General features: G+C 27.4%; 1 protein-coding gene across 1 annotated transcript; it reads left to right on the forward strand.

Annotated features, from left to right (window-relative positions):
- Nucleotides 1–6,665: 6,665 nt before the first annotated feature.
- Nucleotides 6,666–11,000, forward strand: LOC114187354 (benzyl alcohol O-benzoyltransferase-like). Its single transcript, XM_028075591.2, has 2 exons — nt 6,666–7,195; nt 9,875–11,000. The coding sequence occupies exons 1-2, from the start codon at nt 6,737–6,739 to the stop codon at nt 10,760–10,762; spliced, it is 1,347 nt and encodes a 448-aa protein (XP_027931392.1). The 5' UTR covers nt 6,666–6,736; the 3' UTR covers nt 10,763–11,000.
- Nucleotides 11,001–11,338: the final 338 nt, after the last annotated feature.

The raw sequence follows: 11,338 nt of genomic DNA on the forward strand, positions 1-11,338 counted from the left end.
TCAAATTATTGTAGTTCTTAAAAAAATAATTTAAAGTTGTACTAATACATACAACTTCAAATAATACAAATTTGACTCTCACATCAGAACAAAAATAGTCTTGGATGAGACGACTTCACACTTTAAAAGTCGTTTTACGTTTTAGCTCGTATGACTTGACTTAATCCCGTAATATTTAAGAAATTTGCCCACATTATGTAATAACGAAAACAAATTGACCCCTTTTTAAAAAAAAAAAAATCCAGCACGCATATAAGTTTGCTTCTATAAAATTTAGGTGTAGCTTCAAACATGCACCTCAAAATGAAAAAAACATAATGTGTTTTTCTAAGTTTTTGTATTGATTTCTAATTCTACTATTTAATTAAAAATTATTAAATCTTTAACTTAAAATATTAAACTCTTTTCTTTCCAAAGTTTCAGTAGTAAGTAAATTTTCAATTTCAATTAAACTATAAAAAAACATTTTAATTTTTCTCACAATTATGGTTATGAAATTGAATGGTTTACGAGATCGTAATTTGTAGATTCTAACATGAATAATAAATGTTTGTAGTTAAAAATACGTTTTTTTTGTATTTCAGAGTTTTTTTAGTCAAATTTGTAAAAATAGATACGTTATATATTTTTTTTACAAAATAATATCAAGTCATCGAGATATAAAATAATATTATAATGAAGTCATCATGTCTCCTGCCATTTTTTTTAATTTTAAAAAAATAAAATTGACATGATAGAAAATATAAAAATAAAGTCATCATGAATAAGGACTTCACGGTTATAACTCATTCCTCATCTCTCAGTACTCTGTGGTTGCTTTTATTATTGTATTAATTAATTAATCAATTAATTGATTAAATTTTATTATTAGTATATTAGCATATTTCTTCCCTTTTCATCATCCTTAAGCATCCAAGTACTTCTACCGACATAAGGAAAACATTATTTTATACCTTCTGGTTCTGAATGCTGCCATTTTGTTTTATTTTTAAACACTTTATAATCTGCAGATGAAGTTGGAATTTTCTCTGAATGTTCTGAAGTCTTTATCAGGCAGATTTTAATTTTGAAAAAAAAGAAAATTAGTAAAATACAGGACGACTTTACTTATTTTATAAAAAAAAAGAAATCAACAAATTTATTTTTATAAATTTAACTACAAAAATTTTGAAATATAAAAAAGCCTACAAATACCTTAATTAGTTGAGTTTTGTTTTGATTGAAACTCATTCACCCGAGAGATGAAGGGGTGAAATAGAAGAGAAAACAATCATAATTTTTTATTTGGATTTGTTGTTTTATTTAAACCTTATTTATTAAAAAAGTAAATAGGTTTTGCAGCTCGAAAAAAAAATTATTGAATTAACTGAGCGATGTTCTCGGTTGACAACACAAAACGAGGTCATTTTTTTTCTATTGCATTAACTCTTAATTAGATTCAATTTTATTTGAATTGTTTGAATTGAATCCATTCACATAAGACGATGAAGAAGTGGTGGTGTAGAGTAAAATTTAGAAAAAGATGATCCACATAATTTAATGATTCTATTTGGCGATCGATCTTAGCAATTTTGATGTCATAATCATGTGTGAGATTTGAATAAGAAACAATGTGTAAAATCATAAGATTTCACGACTGAAATCTTAACTTTAAGTATAATGTTTTTCTCCAAATAAATATCTTAATAATGTTATTTCTCGGGAATTTAGTAAGTCAAATCAATTGGATGTGAATTTTTTGTAAATAAGACTAAGAAACAATTGTTTTCGATCGAAATTAAATTGTTTTAATTTAAAATTCTCCAATTAATATAAAATTAATGTGTAAATATATTAGACTAATTTCACAAAGATGTTTAATTTACTAAATTTTCTTTTACGTGAATATCAGTTAGAAATTCATTAATTTCTTTTTCATAATTGTAAATTTTGTGTTTTTAGATGGAAATGGAATTGTGTGAATGGTAATTAAAGATAAAAATGAAGAAAATGAGAATAGATTAAAGTAAAACTGTTTAAGAAACTGAAAATATAAAGTACATGTAAATACATAAAAATAAATTACAAACATAAACTAGTAAAAAAAAATCTACAAAAATGGTACTCAAAATGTAACAAGCATGACATACAGTCATTCTAACACACAACATTCATCAAACTTCACAAATAAGACATATCAGAGTTGTTCATAATATTGACATGTCCGACCATTTTTATTGTTCTTAATTTACATATTGCATGTTGCATTATTTTGAAAAAAAAATGTTATTTAACGACTATTTTTGACAACTTGTAACTTGTATAATGATACAATAATTTTAATAAAAATTAACTTTTATATTTTTAAAAGAAAAAATAAATAATAGTAAGAGGTAGTTAAAATGATAATAAAAAAAATAATATCAAACAATAATAAAAGAAGAGTAATGTCAAAATATCATAATATTTATTCTTAATTTACATGCTCGACAACTGTATTTTTTCTCAATTGGCATGCAGATATATGATGCATTGCAGTCATAATAATAAACTTTTTTGAAGAATGCATAACTAGTACTGTTCAACTATGACAACACAATTTGGTCAATCAACGTTATTGTTATGCATGGTAAATCTCGTAACAATTGATGCATTCTTTTTTATGGTAAATGTTATTACAATTTACATAATTTAATTTGTTAGTTAATTTTGGTTCGTTCTTATGAAAGGACATAAATATAAGAACACAAATAAATTCTTCATTATTAATGGTATTACTACATTTCAACAGTTAATTTAGTTAACTTAATATAAATTTAATTTCTTAAAATTAAACTGTTTTATAATTCAGTCTAATTATTATTATAAATAATTTAGTACATTTTAATTTAATATCATATAATTAACTATAATTTATACAGTTTAGTAAATTATGTCTAATTTACTTGTTTCTTCCGATCTTAAAGTAATACAAAATCATGAGGAAGATTACTCTAAATATATTTATTTCAAAATGTTTAGATATCTTACAAATGCACAATGGGAGGCCTAAATAAAATAATTTCCAATATTGTTGACATAGTGATTGATAAGGTTTTTCTTTTTCATCAACTAAAGTTGATAGGAAATAATATTGATATACCATATCACTCACCTATAGGTAGCGATATCAATGTTACACACAAGATTAATTTTAAGTTGAATTGACTTGATACATTTGAACATATTGCTTTGGAATATTTGATAATTTTAAATTTTGTTATTCTATTTAATTATTTTATTTTCAACTTTAAGTATTTATTAAAAATATTTCTATGAATTTTTATTTCAATTTCCTTCCAACTTACCATGAATAATATTTAATTTATGTAAAAAAAAAATTGAATACCATAACTACTAATATTATTCAAAGTCTTATGCGTGTATATATATATACACACATAATGAAAGGAAATACGACGGATGAATTCAGTCAATTTATGTATTTTTCTTAAAATGTATTTTTATCACAATTTTAAATTCACACATACATTTTTACATTTTAAAATAAGTATAATCAAATAATATCATCTTTCTATAATATTTGAAACTTTTATCATGCTATACAATTAACTTATTTAAATATCAGTTAATATTTACTGTATCGTGTAAGATCTCATAATGAGACTTTAGTTTGAATTAAAAGTAACACTCGAAAAATAGACTTTTTTTCCGGTGTAATTTATTTATGCAAATACTAAAGTGGTGCAATTTTTTTTTTTTAAATTTCAGCGAAGGTAAGTCGTGCCAATATGTAACGGTTTCACAATAAAAAAATCATGCTAAAATCAGACGATTTTAATTAAAATAAGTTGAAGTCGTGTCAACATAGAGAGACTTCTATGTTGTTGAGAAGTTGTATCATATCAAGACGACTTTAGTTAACATTCTAAGCAAAGTCGTGCCAATATGGGAAGACTTCAGTATTAAATTGTTATGAATAAGTCGTTCTATATTGGAGAGACTTCAGTATTATATTGATAATGAAGAAGTCGTACCATATTGGGACGACTTTAGTTTGGCTGAATAAAAATTAAATATTTTTTAGTCATATTAATTAGTTAAATAATAATGCATATAAGTAATTAAAAATTTCATGATGATTTTCGTTTCTTATAATAGGGCGAGAAAGTTATCTATGAGAGTCTGTGCCACAAGGAGGTCTTCTTCGCTGTCGTCTAGGTCTTATTTGAGGGCTCTAAACTAGATCGTCATCATCATTATCTTCATGTTGTTGTCTTTGGTTTATATATTCCACCATTTGTGGCGGCATTGTAGGCCGATAATATTGTTGAAAGGATATGGGATATGCGAATGAAGGTGTTGACGAAGAAGTTGCAAAGACATTTTGTGTAGGACCAGAAAAAAGTATCTAATTGTTGAGGAAACATGTTGTATGTGTGTGGAATTTGCTCGAATGGAGTATGTGAAGACCCTCACATGCGACACAACAAACCAGGAAGATGAACTACAACTTGTATCCACAACCAAATAATTTTTTCTCTTTTTTAACTTTTTTATTTCTTTATTCACTTTTATTTTACGTACGCACTGCATTTGTTAATATTAACAATGAAGTTGTACCATTATAGTAAGACTTTCTTTATAGCCCAATACACTAAGTCGTGCCATTATGGCAAGACTTTCCTAATAGCTCAATATTGAAGTCGTGTCCTCATGACAAGACTTTCCTTATTATGAAATCGTCCCATTATGACAAGATTTTGATTCGATGATAATTAATTTAAGTGAAATCGTCTCTGTTTGCGACGACTTCATCAAACATATTGAAGTCTCCACGGTTTGGTACGACTTCAATATAACTTAATTAAAATTGTCTCACTTTAGCATGACTTCTTTAAGACAAAGTTGTGCCATTTTCACACAACTTACTTATGAGAATTTAAAAAAAAAAAAATGCACCATTTGGGGACATAACGGTTAAAATTGAACCATTTGGGGAAAAAAAACCCGAAAAATATCTAAAACTAAAATGATGCAAAATTTGTGCATATTATGCAACATCATCCTTTCATGGCAATTAATGTTGGCAGACAGGAATCCAACTTCCACCGCATCCACTTTTAATGTTATTGAATTGTCTGGTCCTGTCTTCGAAAAATAAAATATGATTTTTAGGATGATAAAAAAATAATTTTACTACAAAACTTTAATTTTAATAATTGGATTAAATATATTTTTAGTTTCTGAATTTTGAAATTAGTCTATTTTGAAACTTTGAATCAATTTAGTTATTAATTTCTCAAAATATGTGAATTTAATCATTTTAATCAAATTTGATTAGGTTTATTTGATACTTCGTACACATTTCAGAATTGTATTTAAGTTGTTCATATTGTTTAACACATTTTTGCTTTAATGTTAAATCAAATACTATTATGAAACGCACTTGAAATATCAAATAAAATTAAAAAAATTTGATTAAATTAGTCTAAAATTTTGAAATAGACTAATTCCAAAATTCATTGAAAGTTAAAAAATAGAAACATATTTAACTCTTAATAATTTTGTGTTAATAATTGAGAAAAGTAAGTATTATTACGTATCTTTATTAAAAGATAAACAACATTATTATATAATTAATTATCCACTAACATACAGAAAATACCTTGTTAATAATCCATTTTAAAAATTAAAAGTTTTTACTTACTACAGTGAGAAAGATTAATTTAAAAACTGACTCCTTTGGTAGAGACAACTTTATGAGTTAATGTTTAGTAATTAATTTTATCTATTAGTTAAAATTTTAGTAATTAAATTTTAGAAATCAATTTAAAGACCAATAATAATTTTTTATTTATAATAGTGATTATTTTAATAATTAATAATTTTTTATTTTTGTAAATTAATATCTAAATTGATTATTATAATGATAAACAACTTTTGTTCACTAAAATTGATTGTTAATAAGATAATTTATTGTAGTATAATATGTAAATGTGATAACTTTTAATATATTTGAAGTTAGAGTTAGATATATAATATTTAAACAAATTCATTTGAAAAATATTGAGTTGAGTTGTATTGAATTATGCATATTTTATGTTAAATTCAATCAACTCTCAATTCATTACTGACTTGGTTATATATAGTTAGAAAAATTGAATTTACATTTAAAAAAAATTATGAAAAATGTAACTTTTAAGTATTTATTTAATTAAATAACATAATTTTGATAAAAAATTAATTAAAGACTTCAACTGATAAACAAGTTATATAAATGTGTCTAAACTATCTAAGAAATGAAAAGAAAACACAACTTAATTTATTTATTAAAAAATATAAAAATGAGTTAACCATTAATATATAAACTCATCATTCAATCTATATTAAATTTGATCTCATCATAAATTACATTCAACTCATTATAATTAGATTTGATGAGTAATCAAATAACTCATTCAATGAACAAACCTAATTTCTAAAAGATAAAAATATTCAACTTTCTTGACCATTATCAAAATTAAAATAAAACTAATAAAATTAAATTCTTTTAACTTCCTTTTATTCTTATTGTACACCCATAAGGAATATATCAATTAAATGTAATAACAACCAACCACTGCTTCTAAATCTCCCCAATAATAATTGCTAGAGGTCCTTTATAGAGACAAACTGTGTTTGCTCCAGCCACTCACGCTCACTCAACCAAAATCCATTATTTGTTTAATTTTTCTTCTGTCCTCTCATAATTCTCATGGCCTCATCATTTTCTTCTTCTTCATCTTCTCTAAAGTTTACGGTGCGAAGGTGCGAACCACAGCTGGTGCGTCCTGCTATTCCCACTCCTCACGAAGTTAAGTTACTTTCCGACATTGATGATCAAGAAGGTTTGCGTTTCCACCTTCCAATGATACAAATTTATCGAAAGCAAACATCAATGGCAAAGAAAGACCCAGTTCGAGTGATTCGACAAGCGCTGTCACAAACACTTGTCTTCTATTACCCGTTTGCGGGTAGGCTTAGGGAGGGACCTCGCCGCAAATTGATGGTGGATTGCACCGGAGAAGGTGCCATGTTCATTGAGGCTGACGCTGACGTCACGCTTGACCAGTTCGGAGATTCTCTCCTCCCTCCATTCCCATGCTTCCATCAACTGCTATACCATGTTCCTGGTTCACAACAAATTACCGATACTCCCCTTCTACTTGTACAGGTTAAATACACTTTATTCACATAATTAACTTATAATTAACTTATGGTGTGTTTGGACGAAATAATTTAAGAGAATAATTCATTTATCGACAGAATGTGATTTTTTTTAAATGTTATGTTTGGACGAGAAAAATAAATAAAAAATTGAAATTAAAGTATTTTAGGAAAGTATTTAAAAATATCTAAAATAGTAAAATTTGAAATTTTCTAAAAAAAGAAAAGAAATTGAAATTTTTTAAGTTATGAAATTGTTCATTGGTTAGGACAAAAAAAGTCTATAAGTCCAAAGAGTCAAGTCGGGTCGGACAGAAGGTCGAGACAAGTCGGTTCAGACCGAAGGTCAAGCTATAGGTTAGTTATGTTAAGAATCCAAGTGTGAGTCTAAGTCTCATATTGGATAAAAATGAGAAAGTAAAACACTATATAAGGATAAAAACTCATAATTTATGGGTTGAGAGTGATGTCAATGCCTTATGTGGCTGGACTAATGCGGTATAGTCCTTGTATCGAAAGTCTTACTGGCAAAGATTTCAGGTAAGCATATCCTATTAAGAACCAAAGGTGAAGATGGATCGAGCTAAGCCAAAGGTCAAACTGGACCAGATCGGACGCCAAGGTAAGTTAAGGTAGAATCAAAGGTAGAGTTGAGTTCTCCATAAAATAGAAATTAAATTGTTTTATCCAAACAAAAAAATTGAAATTTAAGATATTTCAATTACTTTTTTTAAACTAATTATTTAATAAGAAATAAAGAGAATTGAATTAGAAATAATTTAATTATTAGATATTTCAATTTATTAGAATGGTTAAAATCTCTAGTCCAAACGTAAAATTAAATATTAAAATTTTTAGGTTGAGGCTTTTTTTTTTAACTTAAAATATTATATTTTTTTATAAGCCACATCAAGTATATATATTTGTAATAGATATTAAATAAATATTTTTATAATGGATGTCTACTAATGAAAAATAAATTCTTAATAATATCTATATGTGGTGAGCGTCGGTGTTTTAGTCATTTGCTTATTGATAAAGTTGTTCCGGTATTAAACTAAAACACAATATGTTTATAATGTCACCTGACCCATAAAAATTAGACGTGAAAAATATGTGGTAGTATTTTTTAATTAAATTGTTAAAATCTATGTCTGACCTTGTCTAACCCATATATACAAGTCAGATGTAAAAAAAAAAATGTCTTACCTATAAGCGTTAGAAGTAAATTTGTTTAGAAGAAACCTTAGTGCTCCTTTCTTCTTTACTGTGCAAACAAAACTCTCGACGCAGACTTTGGTGCCTAAAAGTTGCGTTTTCTACCATTGTTGTTTGCGGTTCACTAGAAATTTTTTTGCCTCCAAATATTTTCGGCATTGAAATTAATTTTTCTCATCTTTTCTCTTTAGTAATTAGCCTTTGCGTGATTCTTTTTACTTAACTCATATGATCAAAGGTAGAAAATTATTTTTTACTCAATTTTTTTTGTGATAACTTTTACCGGATTGTATTCAAATGCAGTGTTTATATATGACATATTAGTCATGTAAATTTAGAATTGTCAATATTTAATTGTTAAAAATTTTAAATAGTTATAATTTTTATTACGAATCTCAAATAAAGATACTCCAGACATGCAAGTTGTTGGGAGTGAGGTTTGAAATTTAAAAAATTTCATCATTTACTATATGTTTTTTTTTTCTTAGTATTTTTAACTTATTTTTATATGCTTTACATATTTATTTAAGATACTCATACTACTTAAAGATTCTGAAAAAAAAAATTAGTGGTTTTTTTATAGATATATAGATTTTTCATGCTTTCATAGAATTTGACTTAAAATAAATAAAAAGAACATATAAAAAATTTATGTCTATTCTCTAGATGTAAATTTACGTCTTTCACAGTTGTGTTTGACCTATGTTGCACATAAAAAACCAAAAATATCATACGTGAAAAGTCTTTTATGTGTTAGTGTTAGGTGCTAATTATTCTTGTGTATTTTTTTATAAAACAAATCAAGTAATAAAAATAAAATTATTAATGAGAAAGATATTAATTATTTAATCAGGATTTAAAATTTGATTTTATATATTTATATTTGTAAGAATTAATTAACTTTCTTAATAAATTTGGAAAATTTTAAGAGTTTCTATTAAATTTATATTATTTCATGAGGACTTCACTTTATGGCTGATGACAACTTTACTTTGTTAAAAAAAAAAAAAAACCATTTTGTATCATAATTAGATCACCTATAAAGATATTCTGATTTTTTTTACGACTTCATCCTATTTTATAAGAAAAAAAATTAAGTCATATTTAAGATTTCCACCTCAAACTAACCGAGATAAAAAAAGCCGAAATGAATGAAAGTTCCGATTTGACTAAATTGATTCTTTCCGTTAAAGATATATGTCTTTCTTTCAATAACTAGTCTTTTTCTAGCATTTAATGTGAATCTGCTACGATTCTTTCTGATTTTAAACTAGTTTCTAATCGATTTTACTCTAATTTTCCGCTTATCTAATCCATTTTTTTTATTGATTTTATGATTAATATGAACCGAATATTGAAAACACGCTTTCACTTGATGAATTGAATTAACGGGTTTTTGAAGTGAGTTACTCATAATTATTTTCCTGTTTATGTTGTTGATGTCGGAAATGAACTGATATCATCACAGGTGACACGTCTTAGCTGCGGCGGTTTCATCTTGGCCTTCTCCTTCAACCACACCATGTGTGACGGAGATGGTCTTTCACAATTCATGAACACCTGGGCTGAAATGGCTCGTGGAGCAACCAAACCTTCCATTGCACCAGTGTGGCGTAGGGAGCTTCTAATGACAAGAGACCCACCTCGCATCACATGCAACCACCGTGAATACATGCAGATCCCTCACAATATGACACCGACCACCTTCATTCCATACGAGAACCACATGGTTCTTCGATCGTTCTTCTTCGGACCTTCCCGAGTAGCCGCTATTCGTGGCTTGGTTCCACCTCACCTTCAGCACTGTTCCACGTTTGATCTCATCACAGCATGCTTCTGGCGCTGTCGTACAAAAGCGTTGCAGATAGAGGCAGAAGAGGAGGTTCGCATGATGGTGATAGTGAACGCACGTGCAAAGTTCAATCCTCCTTTACCCGTTGGTTACTACGGCAATGCTTTTGCGTACCCTGCAGCAGTTACCACCGCAGGGAAGCTTCGTGAGAATCCGTTTGGGTATGCAGTGAATTTGATAAATAAAGTGAAGGGTGAGGTGACAGAAGAGTACATGCATTCTGTGGCGGATCTCATGGTGAATAAGGGGCAATACATACCTGTAACTGAAAGGTCTTTCATGGTGTCAGATTTGAGATATTTTGGATCGAGAGAAACTGATTTTGGTTGGGGTGATGCTGCGTATGGTGGAGTAGCCAAAGGAGGACTTGGGCCATTTCCTGCAGTAACATTTGTGGTTCCTTTTAAGAATGCAAAAGGTGAAGAAGGTGTAGTATTACCCATTTGGTTGCCCCCGGAAGCTATGAACAGGTTTACCAAAGAGTTGGGTACGTGCGTGCTTTGATTTCTTTCGTATCAGAAACAATTTGTATTATGAAAAGAATGATAAACTTAAAACAGTGTGTGAGTTTTCCTTTTATTAGTCGACATGTTAATATCAATTACGAAGTAACCGTGGCGAAGAACTTCCACCAAAGTTCACGTCCTTTATAGTTGTCCATGTTTTGCATTATGTTACTGCTATTTGTGTCATATATTTGTTAAGCATCCTTGAGATATGAGATATGATGCAGAGTTGCCTACATTTGTCTGTCTTTATTTTGCAGCTGCAATGTAAAGTATAAAGGGATGATATATTAAGAAGCAAAATAATATGTTTACACTTCATAACAATGTTTTAAAGGTTAATGTGTTAATCAAAGGAAAACATACTTTTATAATTTAAAAAAAAAAAAAACAGGGTTAAATAGTCAATGTCAACCAACCAGTGTCAACACTCAATCTTCACAGGACAAATAAATTTGTTCTTAATATATATATATATATATATATATATATATATATATATATATATATATATATATATATATATATATATATATATATATATTAAATTAATGATAGAAAAAAAAGGAGAATA

Source organism: Vigna unguiculata, chromosome 6 (assembly GCF_037176805.1).
Source record: "Vigna unguiculata cultivar grain cowpea cultivar isolate G323 ecotype 2 chromosome 6, ASM3717680v1, whole genome shotgun sequence".
NCBI lineage: Eukaryota > Viridiplantae > Streptophyta > Magnoliopsida > Fabales > Fabaceae > Vigna > Vigna unguiculata.

Coding starts and splice junctions, on each gene's coding strand:
- LOC114187354 (XM_028075591.2), top strand. CDS start 6,737: ATGGCCTCATCATTTTCTTCTTCTTCATCTTCTCTAAAGTTTACGGTG. Junction 7,196..9,874: donor CTCCCCTTCTACTTGTACAG/GTTAAATACACT, acceptor ATATCATCACAG/GTGACACGTCTTAGCTGCGG.